The following is a 22,535-nucleotide window of genomic DNA, read 5'->3' on the forward strand; positions in this document are numbered from 1 at the left end:
AGAAAAATGCCCATAGACATCGGTTTTTGGCCGATGTCTATGTTGTTTGGCAACCGATGTTGATGTCGGTGATGTCTATTCTAGACATCGGCCATAACCCGATGTCTTTACTTAATTAGACATCATTTCTGGGAAAAAAAGTGATGTCCATGCATTATTTTTTACAAAAAAATGTTAGAAATAAATAATTTAATAAATAAATTACACCTATTACAACAAATTAAACATATAATGGGCTATGATTTTTTCCACATAGACATCGAATATTTTCATATAGGTGATGTAAAATCTGATATTAAACATCGATTTATTTAGTAAAAGGTGATGTCTATGTTGGCACTTAGACATCAGTTGTATCCCAAACAAAGTGATGTCTATGTTCCTTTTAGAGTTGAACATGTTAGTCTTTGACATCGGTTTTTTAGGAAAAAACAATGTATATCAACTTTTTTGACATCAGTTTTTCTTCACTAAAACTGATGTACAATTGCATTTGAGACATCAATATTTATATATTAAAAGTGATGTACAATTATTTTTTTGACATCAGTATTTATTCATTGAAAGTATTTAAATAATGAACTAACTAAACACTTATATTCAGCAACATAAATATCAAGTATTTAATTTTATTACAGAATCGTTCAAAACCAAACTATTGTTATATGTTTGCTAAGTGATCCCTGCTAACATAAATATCGAGAATAATTTCTTCAACCTCCCTCTGTACTGAGTTGATGCCTATCTTATCAAAAGGTGGAAAGGGAGATTCAACCTGCACGATAACAAAAGGGTAAGAGGAAACAGAAATTTATAAACTTTACAGCACTACAATCTAATTTTCCTAAAAGCAGTAAGTTTAAAAGACGTGAGTTGGGTGACAGTTAAGAGTTACTTTCCAAACAAAAAGTACCACTGAAATTTTATGCAGCTTGAGATTTCAGTATTATGATTATTGAATATCAAGTAAACCCTTCTAATGTACTGTTCTGTAGTGAGCTCTAATATAGTTCTGAAGTACATTACTTTATGATCTTTTATAATCATGTATAGTACACTACATTAAGAAAAAATCACAAACTTACAAGTTCAAAAAATGGAACATGATTTGAATCCTCACAATATTCACTCTTTTCGTATCAACTAATAAACATTCCTATAAACTTGTCTATTGACATGCTATCATTGTTATACCCAATTTACACTCACGAAGAAGATACAACCACCTACTTGTGAATAAAAAATCTAAAAATTACATGTTTTTAAAATCTATTAATGTTCTTTATATGTATAAAGATAGAAAATAACCGACTTTTATCAAAAAATATTGCAACAGTTAGTCATGAATGATAAACAAGGGGTAAGATCAATTTTTTTTCCAATACTGTGAATATATGATCCATTCAGAAGAGACTCATTACCTCAGTGTCATCTATCCTGAACCAACTGCCTTGCATATCTTCAGCATATTCTTTATGCTTCAAATGTAGAATTTCAATCACCTCATGCAGATTATTAGCCTCCTCTTTCATCATATTGTCAATCTTAGACAACTGCACAACAATATCTGCATACTCCAGATTGTAACAGAGCACATTGTCAATGTTAAATGGTTATAAAGAACAACAATATCTAAGATTGTAATAGAGCAGATAGCCGGAAAGCAATAAGAGGAGTTCCATAATCTAGCGAATAATAATAATAAGCGATGTTTATATATAGTATTACTTAATAATAGGCAAGTTTCCCGACCTTCTCCGGATGGCTTCCCATGCAAAACCTGCCTTATGCTTTCAACTTTGTCTCTTTCCACAACTCAATTCTAATATTCTACAAAGAAACATCTCCTCTGCAGGACATGATGGAACTGAACCTAAATTACAGATAAGATACAATTAATCAATGCATTTATGGGATCACCAGTATTATGCAAAGTAAACTAATATCGTTAAAAACCTCTCACACGTTATGCACGATCCAACATCTGTATTGTACTTTTTCCAGCCCCAACACGTGCGCCAAGAAAAATAAAATCATCAACCAACTACATCAGAAGAGCAAGGAAAATAGTTAAAATAATAATAACATAAATTATATAGTGACAGCAGAATAATGAGACATGCAAAAGATGAAGCAACCTGATTCCATTGTTGGTTCACTGTGATTAATATCTCATCATATGTGGACTGTTTGTCCTTAAGTTCTCTTATTCTGCCTTCAAGATTGTGCAACTCATGCTTCTGTACGTCTAACTGCTGAACAAGTTTCTGATTCTGATACTGGAGAACTGTTGCGTCAAAGATTCACAGTATTGGAAAAAAATTGACCTTACATTAAGTAGGTAATGTAATGCCCGGAGAAAGATGCATTAAGCATATCTATAGGTAATGTAATATCATCTGCTACAGTCATAAACGAAATCAAATCCAACATCTCTGGGAAAGTAATACACTTGTTTATCTTTCCATAATTTCCTCCCTGAGAAAGCAAAATCATGATTCTGAATAGACTATTAAAGAATAGAGAAACTCAATAAATTTAAACAGAAAGAAGCAATAGCTCTGCAACTAGACCAGTTAGTAGGGAATTTAAATAGAATGTTAGCCTTAATGGCTTCAAAATATATTTAGGCTACCATGTTGATTAAACAATGGATAAAGATAATAACTAAAATATTGAACTGCTCTTACCAAAAAAAAAATTGCCAATGGGTATCACTAAGGACACCTTAAATAGTAAGCTGCTTATATTACACGCTAAACCTACCAAACTGCTTTTTTTGGTGGACAAAAATCTGGATCTTTATGGCTAAACCTCAAACTCAACGTGTAGAACAAGGGATTTAAGGATCAGTACATGAGTATTTTAACGCTTGTTGCTTAGACAACAATTACCTGAAATCTCTTTAGGACTATCGTCAAGATATTTGGAGCTTCCTGTATTCAAATCTTATAAACAAACCCAAGTTTTTTACTGGAAGAGACAATATTAGTTGTCATTTACACACCATCTTCAATCGCTTAGCAGAGTGCACAAACCCCGGTATGACTTGCAACTCATCCAATTGCTTCACCAACAACATATAAATTGTTTAAAGTCAATACATATATGTAGTATATTACTAGAACTTTAAAAGGCAGAAAGCCAAAACTAATATACTAAGAGTAGCAGTAACTAACAAGTTATTATTTGGTTAGAAAAATCAAGCATACACTATATATCAGTTGCCGGAACAATCTTATGACTGGTCTAAATCTCAACACTCTTAACCATGAGGAGAGTTTTGGGACAATATTTATATTATTTATATAATGACAGTTAACAAGTTCGCAATTTAAAAAGATTATTACAGAAAATGCATAAATTACCATCATCATGAAATGCCTCTGAACTACATCAACCAGTTGCTCTTTGGTTGGGTTGGAGACTTCATCCGCCTAAAATACAAACCGCGTTATTACATATAAGTATACAATCAAAGGATATTCGACCAAGTTCAATAATCAAGTTCTTTATAAAAGCACAAGTTGGATAAAGTAAACACCTTAAGCAGCTGTAGAGTTTTTGGAATGATTCCAAACCCTTTCCATGAATAACGATTTTTGGTCTTCTTGGTAAGAAGCTGCATATCAATATCAAAATCAGAAAATTCCCCTAAACCAAATAATATAAATGGAAGAAAAGGCGAGGAACTATATATCTTACACCAATGCTTTCAAGAACATTAATAATACCATAGACCTTCGCTTCTCAACACCTAAAATTAAACCAATTACAAAAAAAATCAACACAATATTCATTACAATTCACATATAAACAAGAATTACACAATTCAACACACAAGACCTCTCCAATTAAAGTAAAAAATCAAAACAATTATTCTAAATTAATTTAATAAAAATTAAATCGAGAAATAAAATAAAGAAAGGGGGTATCAGGAAGAATACCTAGACGGGCAATAGCATCATCAAGAAACTATAATAAAATTTAAAAAAAAATAGATGCATATAGAATTAAATTAAGGATGTTGTGTATACAAAGGGAGGTGGGAGAGAGATTACTTTGAGCATAAGAGACCAAGAGATTTCTGTTTGCGGTAGTAATTGGATTCTCTGGATCCAGAAGGAAGTGAAGATGAATCTTTTGAATTCGATGAAACCAGCGCCATTTCACCACCTATATATCTATTCAAATTCATGAGAGAGAGAAGGGGAGAGAGAGGGATGGGAGAGAGAGATGGGAGAGGGTGAGAATTTTGGGATTGGGGGGAATGTAGAAGGGGGGAGAATTTTGGGATTGGGGGGAATGTAGAACTAAAATCTGAATGAAAATTTCACTAACGGGGGAAAGAAAAGGTGGGCGCGAATTTTATTTTTTTTGGTGAATTTTAGACATCGGTTTAATTATAACCGATGTCTACAAAGAACAAAGACATCACAAAAACACGGGGTGATGTCAATACTTTTTTTAACATCAGTGGCAAAGTTAACCGATGTCTAATGTGTGATGTCTATTGACATTCGTCGCTGCTATAATTTTTAATTATTTTGTATTGTAAGGTCGGAAGCAACTTTCGACCAGGATCGTGTTCCTCTTCTTCCGCTCAAACAGGTATGTCCTTAACTAGTTGTATAATTCTTATGCAGCGTAGTAGTTTTTCTAAGATTTAAAAAATTGAACAAGTAAGGAGAATCAGAATAGCATATTGACAGGGGACAATAGCAGGATTTAAACATAAACATGAACAGAGACCACTGTAGACGCCCTTTATATGTCAACGAGATCGCCCTTTGCTTGCCAACTAGAAGGAAGATCTCAACATTTCATACTTATCGCATTTAGCTTTGCTGATTACAAGAACCTATTTTTTTGCTCTATTACATGTTTTTGGATCTTCTGCAATTCAAAATAAATTATTTTTTTATTTTCCCATCCGTCCATTAATAAGTACACAAAGAAAAATCTCTCAAATTTAATTCAGTTTGTTGATTTATAGAATTACATATGTGGCTACCAATTATATTTGGGAATTTTATAATATAATTGTCTGGCATGTTATCTGTTTTGCCTAATCAATCATGATTTTTGAAAGATGCATGGCATTTTTGCATAGGCGACATGCTTCCAATTATAATTGTGATTCTAATTTGGTATAATTTAATGTTTAGTGGATGTCAATTAACAAAGAAAAAAGTATAATATTCCAAGGTACAAACGTGATGAATTACTAGCTGCTGGAAAGTTTGATGTCTCTGTCACCAGCTTCAAATTGGAAATTAAAGAGAAGAATACCCTGCGCCGCTTTAGTTGATGCTATATAATAATTGATGAAGCACACTGGATTAAAAATGAGAACTCACTTCATTCAAAAACCATGAGGCTCTTTAGCACTAATTATCGCTAATTATCGCCTTCTCATCACCAGAACTCCAATTCAGGTACTTTCATTAGTTTACATTATTCTTTTATGTCGTGATATTGGACTGGTTTTTATATTTTTGTCATGGATGTGACTTTTGAATGTCTGCCTTAGTACTAAAGGGTGATAATTTGTAGTTGGATTAAAGTTACCGCCCAAATTTTGGAGTTGCAAGAAATTTGACATCATATCATATATGTTATAATGTGAATCTTCTAGACATCTCATTTTAGAAGTTTGATATCATTTTATAAGAATTAATTGTATGCAACTACTATCATTTGCTGTAGATAAATTATGATATGCTATTCTGGTTTTTTTACTGTATCTTTTATGGTGCAGAATAATCTCCACGAACTCTGATCCCTATTGAACTTTCTCCTACATGATATTTTCAGCTCTGCGGCAACTTTTGATGAATGGTTTGCAATATCTGGTGATTTGATAAAGTGTTTGACGGTGAGGTCATGGATACAAATGAATCGAAACCTGTCATGGAAGTTGAAACTACCATGGAGTCAGATGTTCAGGAAATAACTTCAAACCCAAGTGTTTAAGGTGGACTAACAACAAACAAGGTTGGATATGATCTTTTTCGTATTAGTTGTGGGATTGATGGTGAGTTGTGGCAGCTTCTTGCCCATCATGACTATGCCTTGGCTAGGAATTTAGAGCAAGTTACAACTTGCAACAAAGAAAAAGTTTGTTAACGAAAAGAAACTATGCAATTACTTTTAATCTGTTACTCATGTGAAACACCGTGGCAATATATAAGTCTAAGCTGAAGGTGAGAGGACTTGGATCAGCAAGTCCCATTAGACTTATTTCCAAGGTATTTTAATCAAAAAGTTTAGCTCATGAATTACTGTTTTTACGAAGACACAAGTGGTTGATATCTATTACAAAGCCAAGTCTTTCATCATTATATTTAACGAACAACGGGGAAATTGATATTGTTAGCATAAATAACTGATGCTAGAATAAGTGCCCTGGTTGAGAAATTTTAAAATTCCTAATTTATCACTTAAAATGAATAAGTGATTTATAAGTGATAAGTAGATAACTTATGATGCACGGGATGATTATAATATTTGTAATTTTATTATTTTATTATAGTATATAAATAAATTATAAAAGATAATAATTATATATTATTGAGATTAATTAATTTAAAATATTTACGTAATATTTTTTATGTATTATATTATTGAAAAATTAAAAATTTAGATAGATAAAATGTTAAAAAGTCCTACTGCAATCTAAAGCACGTTTCGTTGCACGGATGAAAAGCCTATAGAAAAGTGGGAGTCTTGAATAACAATGGTTTATAACAATGGTTTATGTGGATGATTTGGTATTGTTTTTTTTAATTTTTTCTTGATTTATTATTTATTTTGTTATATTATTATTTAAATTATTAAAAATTAATTTTAGAAGTGTTTTATTCCCTGGTAAGAAAGAAGTTGCGTGCGATTAGAAATTATGTTAGATAATAATTCATAGTGTTTATAGTTATATTAGATACATGATTTAATTTTTTAAGCAAATCGTATTTATTTAAATTTTATTTTGGAAGGTGTTAACAAATTTTTTAGGATTATGTTAACCAACCGAACAAACGAAACCATGTTTTGCTTATAACAGTATAGTATAGATAAGTGTTTGGATAATATTATTTAAAAATCAGAATTTTTTTTATCTAAATAAACTAAAATAAATAATTTTTAAATATAATTATCTTAATTCATGAATTTTAAATTTAAATAATACTTACAAATATATATTTTAAAATTAAAGTTAATAAAAAATTAAAAATTAAAATAAGTTGAGAAAAATTACGTCATTGATCACATTCAGCTTATCAGCCTATAAGTTATAAATTTAACTTACAAGCATTATACCCGTATTACACTTATACCCGTATTACACATACTCTGTGATTATATTTGATTGTATTTGTTAAAATTAATTTTTAATAATTAATTTTACATAATATAACCAATTTATTAATTAAAATATTTAGATTAATTTTAATAAATATTCATATTCTAATATTATACACTTATACATATCATATTTGAATAATATTTAAGTAATCGTGCAATACATATACACACATATCTTATATTTGTATATTTATTTACATGTTTAGGATATTTGTCTCTTAGAGTTTTCAATAAAAACGTTAGTCTTGGATAAATAAATAAATAAATTTATTTATAAGAAATTTTTAAAGGTTACATTCATTGATAAGAGCTCTCGGAAGTAATGAGCATGTTATACTCGACGTTTCGTCGTACCATTAATCCATTGAGCAATAGTTAAATTCATTTAAAGGATAATAAAAAGTTACCGAAAAATGATTAAAAAATACCATTAATGGTTGGTACGTGGATAAATAAAAAATAGATGATAATGATAATAAATTGATGTAAATAATTAAGAAGTGATAAAGTAGATATAGAAAATGAAGAAGAGAGAATGAGTGGACGATAATTAAAAATGAAGAAGAGAGAGAATGAGTTTAGGGTAATATAATAACTGGAGAAGAGATAATAAGTGGAGTAATGGAGTGGAAAAATAAATGTGGAAATGACATGACCTTTACTATAATGAAAATTAACTTTGTTAAGGATTAACTAAGGGTATAGTTAGTAATTTGGATGGATGGATTACTTCAAGAATTAGATATATATTGATTAGATATATATTGATAAGCTGGATCATCAAATACTACTTACGGGTTTAATAAGCCTCTTAAACATAAGATATACTAACATCGATATTTTTTTTGGAAAAATGACTCATTAAGAAAATAAGGAGTTAAAAGAAATTTCAATAGCATAGTGTATTCTACTACATTCCAAATATTGTATGATTATATATACTACAATTACGAAATGAAATATTTTTGGCATATAAGTTTTAACAAACAAATGTTGCATTAATTTCTCTCTATTTTTTACAACAACATGCATTTTTATTTTTTTAAAATATTTTTAAACTTACGAAAAAACATTATTAACATATTTTTGTATATTGGAAGAGATTCCCGTGTGCGGAGCACGAGCAAAATTACTAGTTTCTTTTAATTTTGGAACTGATTATATATATTACAGAAATTTTTTCCTACACCCTCCGGAAGATTATAAATATTTCGAGGAATTTTTTATACTTAAATATTAGTGGCAAATAAACAATTATAAATATTTTACTTAAAAATTATTGGCAGTTTTGTTAATTCAGATTTGACCCGTCATATTTACAATTATCTGACATGTAACTGTTTTCCTGTCCCTAAACACAGCCAATCAGAACAACTATGAGTCTCCAAGTTACACCAATCACAACTATCAGACTACAAAAACTTGTGGCGGTAGAATTACATAAACATGTGATGCGGGTGCGACTACAACTATGTGTTATGCACATTTGAAGGTGGAGGCATTCACATAGTTTATATTGCTAAACTTGGATCCACGGATCCTTTCGCATTCCCTTCTCCAGGTAGGATGTGGTGCAACAAAATAAATAGGAAATCCCAAACAACTACTTACATATGTAGAGTTATAGAGGGGATCAGACAAGCAGATTATGTACCTCCATCCCCCATTTGATGTAATCAGGAGACTCACAAGCCTTGTACTCATCAACTAAGCTCTCAATGATGTCTCTGGATTCATCAAATTCTGAAAGATCATTGTCCTAGCCAAGTTTCACAACATGAGATATTACTGACGGGGAGGCCATTAACTGACAATTTATAACTCACGGGGAGGCAATACACTCAAGTGATAATTCCAGTTGCATACAAGAAAAGGAGGGGGGGGGGGGTTTATAATGCCTAGAGCAAATATTTTCTCTGCAAGAGTATTGCAGTGTTCGTTAACTATCAGAACACCGATGCAGACTAAAAGAAAATTAACAACAGTAATGAAGTAACTTACATCAAACAATGGGAAACTCCTGTATTTGTCAAGGAAGGCCTGCCTCTTTCTGAGTAGTGAATACTGATTCAAGCACTTGCTAAATAGATGACGGATACCAGTATAACTTGCTAGCATAAGGCCACTTACCTAAAAGATAAGAAAACAAGATTTTTGGATCATTTGTTTTTAACTTTAAACATTATTTGCAGTAGTACAGAAACAGTGGTGGAATCAGCGGCAACAGGCTGTATTTAGTCTATCATGCGGTAAGCATAGCAGTAGTAACAATCAAATGAAATAGTCAAAGAAGTTAGCTATATGCAAATAAGTTCTTACCCTATGGGCAGTTTGAACAGAAGGAGACTTTCTAGATAGAGCAACCTGCCAAAAGGAATGAAAAAACAACGCAAAGCTATTCACATTCTATATACTTCTATTTTAAGAAAAAGGTGAAAATTGTGGAAAGAGTATACGAAGAATGCCTGAATGCTTGCAGGTCCCCATTCAATAAAATTAACAAGCTTTCTCTCACGAATTCTTTGAAGACTATCATAAACCTGATTTTGGAACACAACAAGTGTTACAGGATTAAAATGCAGCTTTGTGAAACTTCTTAGCAAACATTCAGTGAGAGAACAAGTATAAGTCAACAATAGTGAGATCTCAAGGATACCCATACTTTCTAAGCAATCTTCAGACTTTATAGTTAAAGGGGAAACTTATAGCTGAGAAGCAACCATGCAGTAATCTTCAATTTAAATATATCATCATGTTACAACCTCATTTAACATTGTAAAATAAGATAGCCAACTTAAAAAAGTTGGCAAAACTATATGCCAGTAGACTGTTTCACATAAATCCTCTTCCATAGGCATACCTACATATAATGATTTAGAAAGCATCAAGTGCTAAACCCTCTTCCAAATTAAGAAGTTACAAAATAATAGAGATAGAGCTAATTCTTGTGGTACTGTAGCATAGATATAAAGATGGTTGCTGCTGGCACTTATGGGCCATTAACAACAATATGGCGATGTGGTGTAAGGTTTGCGCATGGCGCCCGCGACGTTTACATAAAAATATTAGTTGTATTTTATACATTACAATATAAATTAGTATATACTTAAAAGCACTGAATTGTACAACATTAAATGAAAATATCATTATTTATGAAGTCAAATATTAAACTACATAAGTACAACTCATATATCATAAGCAATTTAAGTCTTAAACTATTTGTAACAAACTAGGGCTTCTCTTATGTGTCACCTGCTTCATTTATGTAATACCCAGACAAACCAGGTCGGAATATATCAAGTCAATTTAAGATGGGCATCAGACGACTGTGTCAAATATGGCAACTTGTTCCGTAACAGCCAGACCAAGGATTAAACAAGCCTAAACCAACTGTGGCCCTACAATCCCGAGCTACTCCGTATATGCTTATTATACACACTTCAATGGGGGACTAGTTACAATATCTTACAATACACTAACATTGTTCAAATTCCACACACACGCCTAGAAGAACACCGCTTCTTCACAAGTTTCATAATAGGATTAGGATCTCTATGTTCATGAACTATTCCAGCAATAGAAATCTAGGCCTACATGTTTTGGTTTTTCATTTTTTTACTGATTTATGCAAGTCTATTGTAAACAAGAAGATGAGATATTAAAAAATAAAGTTTCTTAATAAGAGGGAGAACAAGGTTAAAAATATTCGACGAAGAATATATTGGAGCAAATTTAGATAAGAAGGAAAACAATTAGCTTAAGGCTCGATCCTAAAAATCTCTGATGTTTCTTCTAAAAATCTAATGCATATTGCTCCGTAAACACATCAACTAAAAATAGTCTAAGACAAGACACTTAAACAGCCGTGAATCCTGTGTCAGGACTAAGAAAAACTATATTGAGAATTCTTGCATAACTGCAGCTTAAGAAACATGTAAACACTAAATAAACATTACTATAATCACCTGAGTTGGATCGACTTCTCCCTGTATAATGTTTAATATAGATATGTACTTTGCCTGACTAGCTTCTTTTGTTCGGGCATTAGAGGAAACCATTATGTTCTTTGTCTGCAAAAGGGAACACTGTCATACTCTTAAGCTAGAAGCACTAAAAGCAATCAATTAATAATGTACATCTTGCCTGAAGAAGTTTTCTCATCACATCCAGAACAGTGGTTTTACGAATCATATTCGCCTGCAAAAAGCAGATTCCTTTAGTTAGGAATGTAGGCTGCAGCTTCGATATAAATGAATAAAAAATTGTTTATTCCGAGGACACACTTCTACTTTATCTAAAAGTAAATAGAACGAGCACGGTTGGATAGCTCAAGTGGTTAAAAGTTTATCCTTAGCAATGAATAGAAGGCTCACCCCCCCCCCCAAACAGATAATTTCTCCCTACCTCTTGTACTTTATAAATATCATGCACAATACCAAAGAAAGAAGCCGGTCAGGTCAATTTCATATTTTGTCTAACTTTGATTGAGTCAACCAACATCAACTTATGTTAGCCCCGTATAATATCTAGACAAAAGAACTTAATTTCCAAGTGTATCCAAGGTTATTTTCTGTGGAATCTGTCCCATCTCCCACCAGGTACTGTTAGACCAGGGTTCTTCCCTTCAAATTGAATCAATATTCCTCCATATTAATGAACTAAAATTTTACAGAGATTCTCACCAAATCCTAAATCTTAATGTTTGTGCTGTAATTTCATAAAAAACATCTCTTGCCAATTTTGATTTTGTTACCGAGACATCAAGACAAAATCTATAGATTTTGAACTGCACCGGACTAGATTTCTATGTCCTCTTTACGAAAACTTCACAGTTCACACTGACGGTTTGTGTTTAAGACTGAAAAATTGCATTTGCAAAACAAAATTGAAATTTTACCTGATGTTTTACTGTTAGAGGTGTATATCCTGTCATTAAAAAATGGCATCTTGGTGTTGGGATCAAAGAAGCAAGAAGACCAACTAAGTCTTTGTTCATGTATCCTGGATAACGCAAAGTGGTGGTGCTTGCTGACATTACAGTAGAGACTAAAGAGTTGGTCTGGGAAACGGAAGAATTTGCAATATGAAGGCGTTCCACGGCAATCCTATTAAGTGCAGTATTATCAAGAACAACTACACAATCAGCATTTAGTGTGAGCCGCTTGAGTGTCAAAAGGGAGTTGTATGGCTGGACAACCACATCACTTATCTCATTCTGGTTAGGAAACACGCTATATGTCTACCAGTTTCTTACTGTAGCGATCATTCAGAGTCTCCAACAGATACGAACCCATTCCTGGAATAGCAGGAACTATTAACAACCAGATATTGTGACGGTAAAATATCACGTATTAAAATTGCAATAAAACATATTAACGTATATGAAATAGGCTATCACAGATACGCGCTTGTATTGCTCATTCAGAAAACATTTTAATGAATTACTATAACAGACAACAGCTTAGCTTTTATTACTTTAAAAAAATTTATGTAATGTAAAAGGCAAGGAAGAACCAACCTGCTCACATATCTTACTTTGCAACTTTGTGAAGGAACCTAAGATCCATGCATAGGAAATTTAAATTTATTTGAATACGTAGATAAGTGTAAGTTGTCAAAACCTGAGCCTGCTCCCCCAGCAATTGAATGGCACAAAACAAAACTTTCAAGACTATCACTTCCATCTGCCTCTCTGTCAATCGTGTCCATTAAATCCTCTTCAACACTTTTACCCTGCACAAAGTTTAAACGCTGCATATAAATCTAAATAGTATAACGTGTACGCATCTCCATCAATACTAAGACATCTAATGTGAGGGATCAACTTCCAACTGAAAAGACCTCCAAGGTTGCATCACTTAAGTTTATAAAACTTTTGCTTATGAAAAAGTAAGTGTCAACCTGATTATAACCGCTAGCCCAATTATTGCCAGCACCACCTCCCTCTTTTGACATAAATAGATTCTCGTGATTAAATAGATTTCGGTAATCACCGGTTTGAATTCCATTGATCACCCTGCGCTCCAAATCCATAAGCAAAGCTCTTGGTATGTAGTGTTGATCATCAGCTTGATAAAAGAATACATCCTTTCTATCGCCTCCCTGAAACGTTTTCAATTTAGATCAAAAAAGTTAAAACCACACATTTACAACTTGTGAAGTAGAGTAAATGTTCAACAAATGAATTTCAATAAAAAATCCACTCACATAACTACATAAGTATCAAAATATATCCGTGTAAACAATAGCGCTTAAACCAAATGTCAACAGATCCCCTAGCATAGTACAAATAGTACCCCACTTAAAGGTTGACACACAACGGACTTGATTTGACTAGACTAGTTACCTAAAATTTAAAAAATGATGCTAATCTCAAAATCTATCAAGACAAAATAAAAGCAACTCCTCTACGCTTGCTCATATTATCTGATCTAATACTGTAGATTTAAATTTATTTAAACTAAACATACAACAAAACACAGTCCTTTCATTCTGATAATATAAGCTGGTTTTCATTTTAGCAAGTCCTAGAACAAGTAACCTCCTATCATCACGATTCATCACATTATCCTTAGTTCCCTATCAATAATCTGTAATAAACAAATACATTTCTCAAAAATTATATGACCGTTACTAACTAAAACTAAACGAAGAGCTTCGAAACTAAAAGCCACATTTAGACCCTAAACAAAGCAAATATTTGAACAGAATACAATTCATAAAAGATCATACCTAAACAATTACACAAATTAAATAGTATATATCGCCACATTTTCATGGAAGCTATTGGAATAAAATGAAATGAAAGTGAATTTGCTTATATACACATCTTCATATTGGATAGAAATCAAACAAGAATGAAAACCTGAGTAGCTAAATCTTCGAGAATGCCGTCTTTGTACTTTTCTCTTCCTAGGGGTTTCACCTTGCCCTTTCCCTTCAATGGCGCGGACTAGTGAAGTGTGCGAGTTCACTTTTGTTTTTCAAAAACAAAATGAGGTCAATCAAATCATTATTTCACGCACCGTTTTCAAACCACATCGGTCCAAGTCATCAGTAAAAAACATAAAAATCTATTTAAAACCGAACCACTATAATTTAGATGATTAAAATCCAAATCGATAATTAAAAACAGACAGAAAGTTAAAACTGTGTTGGTTGTTTGCTTTCTATTCCGACTTTAAAGAGAACATTGTTAAATCAGAAACCAGTTGATTTCATACATAACATTAGACGGCTAGATTTTTGGGACAGATTGGTAAATTGATCATCTGCTGTAACATTTCTCATTTCTTTTTTTTTCAATCAGTTTTTTAACCAAAACCAAACCAAGATTTTGAAATTGAAACCAAACGGTCGGTTCAGTTGTGGTTTCGGTTCTTAAAATTTAAAATCAGAGATTTTAGATTTCAGTTTCGGTTTTACTTAACCAAGCACAGCTGAAACGAACCATGCTTCCCAGTAATAACCACTCAAACTGTGTTGCAAAATTTGTGTGCGCACGAAGGCAAATTGATTAATCAATTTTTGTTAGGGGAAAAAAATGGCTCTCACTCTCAGAAGATTATAATAGATGAATGAAATTGGATAATGATGGAACAGATATATATTATTTCATTTCATGCAACCGTTGTATTCCTGCCTATATGACTTCTGAGTTCTGAGTATCATAATCCTCGTCCTTTTCTTTTTTATATATTTAAAATTGCATATTTATTCAAATTTAAACAAGCTTAAGAAAAAAAAGGTAAAAACATACAAACTGCTTCCAACAGCCAACATTAGTTTCATACATTGCATGCCATCACATAGCTAACCTGCAGATACAGAAGCAGCACCATCTCCGGATTAAACCGAATTGTTTTTTACAAGAGACATAGGATAATTGATTAACAAGACCAAAGAAAAGCTCCTATGGCAAACTTCCTCTTCTGATTAACATCACCTGAGACCGGCAAACCATACTGAGCCAGCAAACAACTAACTTTCCACTCCGGCATACTCTCGTACTCAGCTCTGCTGTACCTTGGGTAGTGCACTGGCATCTGAAAGTGTCCGCATTAGTCCTCCTTTGCTTGCTCATCATTCTCCAAACAATTGCCAGCACCAACACTTGGTGAATAATGATCCATGAATATCATTCCATCTCTACTAATCTCAAACATCTCTAGTTACCTTCTCTTGCTCTAACTGTTAACTGATTGTCAGTGATTTAGTAATGACCAGAGTAATCTATCAATGTATATTATATATAGTCATAAAAGTAGAGACACAGGGGATGTGTATGTACTAGAAGTGGCATAGTCCTAAAAGTGGCATTGTCAAGGCAGGTGTAGAATTAAAGTCTGAGAAAATGGCATATTAATGTAGACAAGTTTTGGTATTTTTGAACTAAAGGCTTAAAAGTTAAACCACTTATAGTACAAATGATACAGGCAAAGCAGATAATCCTTGAGGATATCACACATATGATAGCTTTCTCACAAGTCATAACTAATAATTATAATAGCATCTGTATCAAGATGAATTTGACTTGATATACATATATGAATATAAACATACAAGTCCTCATACTATGCGATGTACTGATGATTTTTCTTTCATTTTTTATGATTGAAATTACAAAGTGAAAAGAGGCGAAAGAAGGCATATAAAACATATATATGTTCCTGCATCCAGATTCTTAATATCATAAATAAAAGTCAACTTCTTTAAATATATCACATTGGTAAATGTCAACATCACTGAGCAAGGTTATCCCGAATTATACACATTTAGTTCAAGCCTAATCAAGCAGAGTAGCAGACCAAGTTGTAAGCCTAGAAGTGAAATTCAACAGAAGGTTTTCAGTTGATAGTTATAATTTAGCAGTACAGAATATGCATATTCAATGCAGCAACTAGACAAGTGTCCCCAGTTATTTTAGTCCACATATAAGCTTCTAATAATATAAATCAGGTCCTTAAATATGTGCATGAATCATAAATTATAGTAGCCTATCATTATTAAGTGAGACTACTTCTACGTTCTACCTATGCATATAAACTTGTGATTGCTGGCCACATGTAGTGGCACAATATCAATGCTATCACTGTCGCTAGGTGTTGGCAAAACTAACAGAGAAGGGTCGCACCGTTGTGAGTACAGGATGTGTGGTCATGATCTCTCGTTAATATTTTTCACAATTCTAATGATTTTTTAAGCACGGTGGTTTTTAGATGCAAGGGCACAAGCAATTATAGCATTCTATATCATATTACATCATGAAAACACCTTTGTACATTTTTGCTTCAAGTAACAGCGGGATAAGGACATACCAAAAAATTTGAATTGTTCGATGGAAATTATATATCATATATCTGTTTTTCGATCAACAGAAACCTCGACTAATTCTTCTGTAGCTGTTTTTACTGGCACCGGCATATCAACAAGCATGTTTGCAGGTGCAAAATACATGTGTAGAGACATGATGCAGACAATTATACCTAAAAAGAGCTGCATCAGCAACAAAATAACAGACATGCTGATTAACAAGAATTAGTGATCACCAAAACACAAAGTCTAACATACATATACACACAACATGCATATAGATTGCAGGTGCCAGGAGGGAGCTAACTTGATACGTCTCTCTTCGTTTGAAAATAATATTATATAGCATCATTTAAACATATTATTTCAAGATAAGATAGAAATTTTGAACTAATGCTTCAGCATGTCTTAATGACACAAACAATTAACAACCGCAAAGAAGTACAACTGTACAACAGTATGGGTTACATAAATTTGCAATTAGAATTGTATATATGATATCTTTATTAGATGACTTGCAGGATAAATGATTAAAAGTTCTGTATAGTTTAGTCACCAAACACCCACACTTGCCCCAAAAAGAATGTAGACATATATATTTGTGTGTGTGTATGAAAAAATAAATGAACATATATTCTCTTTCGAAAGTTAGAAACAGAAATTGATCATAAAAGCAAAAATAAAGAGCACAGCAGTTCAAAGCTTGCCTGTAACGTGGGTTTAAAACTGAAGAGGATTATAGAGAGAATCATTGTCAGCAGCATGGCCATAGATGTTGAATACACCTGGTGGAGATTAAAGGAAATAGACAAAAACAAATTTAGGTTTGCACTAAATTTCAAGCAGGCCTTATGCCAATTAGTCGATCTAAATGACAAGAACGCTGATAATTATCACAACAAAGATGGGGAGTGGGGATAATTTAAATGGTAAATGAAATCGAAGCAATGGAGTTCTTTTAAATCCTTACTGCTTAATCTGCCAAAATATGACTCCCCGGAAGAGGAAGGGACATTAAGACTTAACTTAAGCCTTCCCCTAAAAAAGCTTTTTTTATGCTCCAAAAAATATGCATGCAAGTGCAAGTATAATATAGCTAAAGTCAAGCTTCTTTGTTCACATAAATTGCAAGTAAGTACCAATGTCCCTCGACTTATAAGCATAGCTATCTCAGTACCTCTGATGATGACCAAGAGAACCTAACCTTAACATGAAAGATAATCGTAGTGATTTTTGTAAATTGAAGAGATTTATCCTTTAGCTAAAAAGGGTACTCATCTTTTATTCCTTTGATAAACTCGTCACTAATTTATAGGTAAAAAATTGTTCAAGTTATCAGCTCAGCTTAAAAACCGTAAAACTCAAGAGATGCTAAAAAAATACATACATACACATATGTGTGTGTGTGTGTGCATGTGTGTGTGTGTATAAATATAAAGAAACCACCTCATGAGGTGTTAATATGCAGAAGAAAAATAAGGTTTTTTTCGGCATTTACTTTTAACTTTGCCTTTATATGGCTAAAACTTAAAAGAAGTCTGCTATTAGAAAAGCTCTTATCAATCATGTAAACTCTATTCTTTATTTTAACAGTGGCCACATACACTAACACTGGAGGTGGATACTTGGGTCAGGCCATAAGCGAATTGTTGCACACAGGTGTTGGGATTTGGCTTACTCATGTTACTCCAAGTGATCAGTCTTCACTCTTCAGCCAGCACAGGTAAATCTTCGGCCCTAGTTTGCGTAGGCCGTAGTTCTTACACATTCTCAGTAATTTAGTATTGTTTGAGTGCAGGACGTGTAGGCTGTTTTGTGGAAGTCATTGGCCACTAATACTATTAACTTCTAGTTTTGGGAATGGACCAAGGTAATTTCATGCACAATGACATAAATAGTCACCTAGGTCTATCCTTAAGTGCATCTTTTGCACATGTGCATACATTGTACAACATAATTAAAATAGTAAATGAAAATAAATAAAGTAAGAAGGCACCTTCACAATATTGTCGGCATACTTCATTAACCATGAAACTAACAGACCAGTGGAACCAAGATTTAACACCACCAACCATGTTATGATATTGTATCCATTGAAAAGGCGTTGCCACCATGGTCCTTCCTCAAATCCTCCTCTAAAATCATCCAAGATAAGCCGTGCCATGTTGAAAATTGCGCCAAATCTGAATATTAAAATGATATAACTGATCCTTATAGGAAAAGAGAATCCCCATAATTTGTCACATACTTACTCTACATCTTTGTCTTTCCAAGAAGCAAAATCAATGCATCTTGTGTGTTTGTGTGTTCATGCCCGTGTGCAAATTGTCCCCCCAATCAAAAATATGAAATAACATATTAAAAAACTTAACACTCCCCTCTCAATTCCCCAGTTGCACTGGAGGTTTTCGAATGAAGTTTGACTCTGCCTCCTATCCTTGAAACAATTGTTGTTCATCTTGATAGCGATAAAGAGCTCTATGCCAGAATATTAACTCCAATGAAGATGATGATGAAGGAGAGGATGTTGCTGAAGACAATACTGATAAAGGATGAAGGGTCTTTGATGAAATGTCACATAAGAATTTGTTGCTCGTGGAGAACAAGAAACCAACAAAGAAGATGAAACCCGTGATTACGTGGAGGATGTGGCTGAAGACGAAGGATACGAAAGCTTTGACTGTTATTTGATATGATAGCATAATTGTAATTTTTATTCGTCAATAAAAAGCTACGGAACAATTGATATGAGTATTATTGACTTTTTCGTGAATGAATGGCATATTCCATAGCAAGAATTTTTTGGTTGTATAGAGCTAATATTGCATTGGTATATTACTTAGTCATTATCTTGTGTCAAACCATTTAAGAAATTCCTGTTCTCCTACTGTTTCTCTAAAGCCCGCATACAATATATATTGCTGTCCTATGTCAATTTACATTTACATGTTTATATATAAATTCGGTCAAACCCATTTGGAATTTGGATGCATCACTTAGAATTTTGATGAGGATGTCATAGCGATACAGAGTCACGAATTAGTAATAGATTAGACTGACTATGTAGCTCAAAGAAAGAAGCTTACGTGTATAACTGAACATTCTGCCAGTATAAGGTATCGTTATTTTTTTTCAACAAGAATTCTGTATATATGCCAGCCAATGCAGAAAGACAAGCAGACAACACTCCTAGCATGTAACCCGGGATTGGAGATGAAAAGAGTGAGTCGCATGAAGCCTCTCCACATCCTTTGACCTGCAAAAGGTGGTTAACTTAGAGAAATATGGGAGAAATGATGTGAATGAATCTGTCTGAAGTGCATCAAGTAAAGATATATGACCGAATTTAAGGTAACAGTAAAAAAGAATGTTATGTAACATCTAAGATCTAGAAGTCTAACCAATACGTATGTAACAAATGACCAACAGTACAAATCTAAATCACGATTGGCATTAATTCAGTTGATATTCGATTTTAAGAAAAATGTTACTCCCATTGAGTTCTATACGAATGATTTGGGCACGGAGGTTGGGAAAAAATGTAATTTAGCGGGAATAAGTAAGAAAAGTGTGTAAGGTTGCAGGACCAATCAATATTTAATGTATAAAGTGGGTGTAGTGGAAGAAAGTAGTGGATGTAGTTAATTATTTATTTTATAAAACTTTACTATTTTTGGTAACTTTTGAAATGTATATATTTGAGAGGGACATCTAAAAAAGGAAAGTGTATAGAAATGAATTAGACAGAGCCACAGAGGGAGTAGTTGCTGTAGTGTAACTTCACACGCAACTGAGTACAATTTGGACTTTGGATCTCCAAGTATTAATTGATCTACTATTCATCACCGTCAATAAACAAAATGGAAGCCACTAGTTTTGTGGATACATTTAGATGAGCCATTAATTAGCCATTATTCAGGTCCACATTAATGGTCAGTGGCCTCAGATAATAGGTAACTAACACTTATACCATGCTACAGGGACTATAGATCCTTGTCAAGCATACTTGCCTTCTATTACATCATATTTCATCATTTGCTTTTGGCATGTGCAAGATGTAGTAGAGTTTTCTAACTGTTTTTACTTGCTCTTGAGGAAGAAGATTTAGAAGGAATACATCTATTTAGTAGGACAAGAGAGACATAAAACTAATGTGAACAATATATAAGACTTTGAAACAGATACAGAAAGCAGACTCTGAACATGTAAATAGTGACCCCATTAGCACCTGGCTTGTGGTTGTTCCAATAGCCAACAAGAAAATTGCCATCCACTGCAGATTAGATAGCTTCCTCCTCAGAAACAGCCTGAAACATTAAGTAGATGAATACTCTGATGTATAAGGAAAGGAAACAATAGGGAAAACAGAAACATATAATGCCTAAACAAATATGGAGCTAAAAGTATCACCTAAACAATACTGCCGTCGTAACAATTTTCAGGTTGCCCATAATCTGATAAGTGGATGTATCAACATATGTTAAGGTAGCAAACTGAACATTATTGTGGATAAGGTATATAATAGAAGGTATAGGGTATAGTCGAATGCTCTTCCATTCAGTTGTCATCAATGGAGGAGGCGACCGCAAACACTCTCTGCGTAAAAGAATACTCGACACAAGAAGCTGCAACGGCAACCGTGTTAATAACCTTGAAGGTGATCACTGCAATGTACTACCAGTACTGACAAGATATCGTTAAGTGTTACGTACCTTGAAAACTTCAGCAAGAAATGGGACAGTTGCATAGTCATATTTATAACTCCCATTGCTTTGTGATAAAGTAGTCAGAATTCCCTGCCATATTTACCAAAACGAATGTAAAGTAGCAACGCCTCGAATCCAAATTTAAATACAATCGTGATCTAGAAAGGTCCCTAATCTCATATATTGAGAAATAATTGCTCCAACACAATTGATCATCTGAATGACCCTACGCAAGAGTCAAGACTACATCCGAACTCAGCTCCACTCTACTAAACTACTAAACACGAACTTATTACAATACAATTTATATATCGTATTGTTGAATTGTTCACACATTCAATAAAAGGACAAATTGACAGAATAAGTTCATAAACTCGTATCCATGATTCAGAAGGCAAATTTAACTATAAGGTCCACAATAAACATATCACATATACACATTTTAACTAATCTAGCTCCCAAACACCAACGAGATTCAAAACCATCAGTACTGATAATGCTCTCCTCTCAGTCAGATTATAACTAATCCAGCTCCCAAACTTCGATTAAGTTATCGAAACGAAGTTCAATTACACTGTAAAAACTAACAACAATAATTTCTAATTGTAATCTAAGGTATGCTTAACAATAAACTGTTGAGTTGACTAAAAAAAATATTGAATTACAGGAGAAAATTTAGGTATAAAAAATAGTAAACACATTGTAAATATTGATATAGTAAAAGTAGCAGATTGTGTAGGGTTCAGAGACAGACCTGAGAACTGGTGAGGACCGTGAGAAGCGAAGCGACGACGTACCACTGCATCTCCGATCTCTGTTTTCCCCGTGTGAATCTGCACACTCAAGGAATGTGTGATCTCTGGTTCTCTTTCTTTTTCTGGAACAAGTTTTTTAGTAAATGTTTCTTCCAAAAACCCGTTTTGTATAAAATATTTTTTCTTGTAAAATAAGTTTGAAAATTACCGTATTTTTCAATATAAATTTAAAAATATTTCTATTTTGTATAAAAAAAGTTTATTAATATTTTTTATATCTGACAATAAATTTGGGACGAATTATTTTTTAACCTTTTCTAAAATATAATAAACTAAATTAAATTTAAGGATGACAAGAAAAAGATGTATCATATTATACATCATCTTTATTTTTGAC

General features: G+C 32.9%; 1 protein-coding gene and 1 pseudogene across 5 annotated transcripts; both read right to left on the reverse strand.

Annotated features, from left to right (window-relative positions):
- Positions 1-569: 569 nt before the first annotated feature.
- LOC141665273 (tubulin gamma-3 chain-like) lies at positions 570-15,206 on the reverse strand (annotated as a pseudogene).
- Positions 13,333-22,282, reverse strand: LOC141664362 (CMP-sialic acid transporter 1-like). 5 transcript variants are annotated; one of them, XR_012551994.1, is made up of 11 exons: positions 22,138-22,282; positions 21,390-21,473; positions 21,088-21,302; positions 20,906-20,984; positions 19,764-19,933; positions 18,674-18,860; positions 17,385-17,462; positions 16,683-16,860; positions 15,125-15,562; positions 14,231-14,338; positions 13,333-13,467 (listed from the first exon to the last, which is right to left on the reverse strand). XR_012551994.1 is itself a non-coding variant. In XM_074470297.1 (9 exons), the coding sequence occupies exons 1-8, from the start codon at positions 22,186-22,188 to the stop codon at positions 16,717-16,719; spliced, it is 1,008 nt and encodes a 335-aa protein (XP_074326398.1). In that variant the 5' UTR covers positions 22,189-22,282; the 3' UTR covers positions 15,105-15,555; positions 16,683-16,716. The 5 variants fall into 5 exon arrangements, 4 of the variants coding, with proteins under 4 accessions (XP_074326398.1, XP_074326397.1, XP_074326399.1 ...); XM_074470297.1 differs by lacking the exons at positions 13,333-13,467; positions 14,231-14,338 and having other exon boundaries at positions 15,105-15,555; XM_074470296.1 differs by lacking the exons at positions 13,333-13,467; positions 14,231-14,338 and having other exon boundaries at positions 15,105-15,562.
- Between the last annotated feature and the right edge of the window lie 253 nt (positions 22,283-22,535).

This window comes from Apium graveolens, chromosome 6 (assembly GCF_009905375.1).
Source record: "Apium graveolens cultivar Ventura chromosome 6, ASM990537v1, whole genome shotgun sequence".
NCBI lineage: Eukaryota > Viridiplantae > Streptophyta > Magnoliopsida > Apiales > Apiaceae > Apium > Apium graveolens.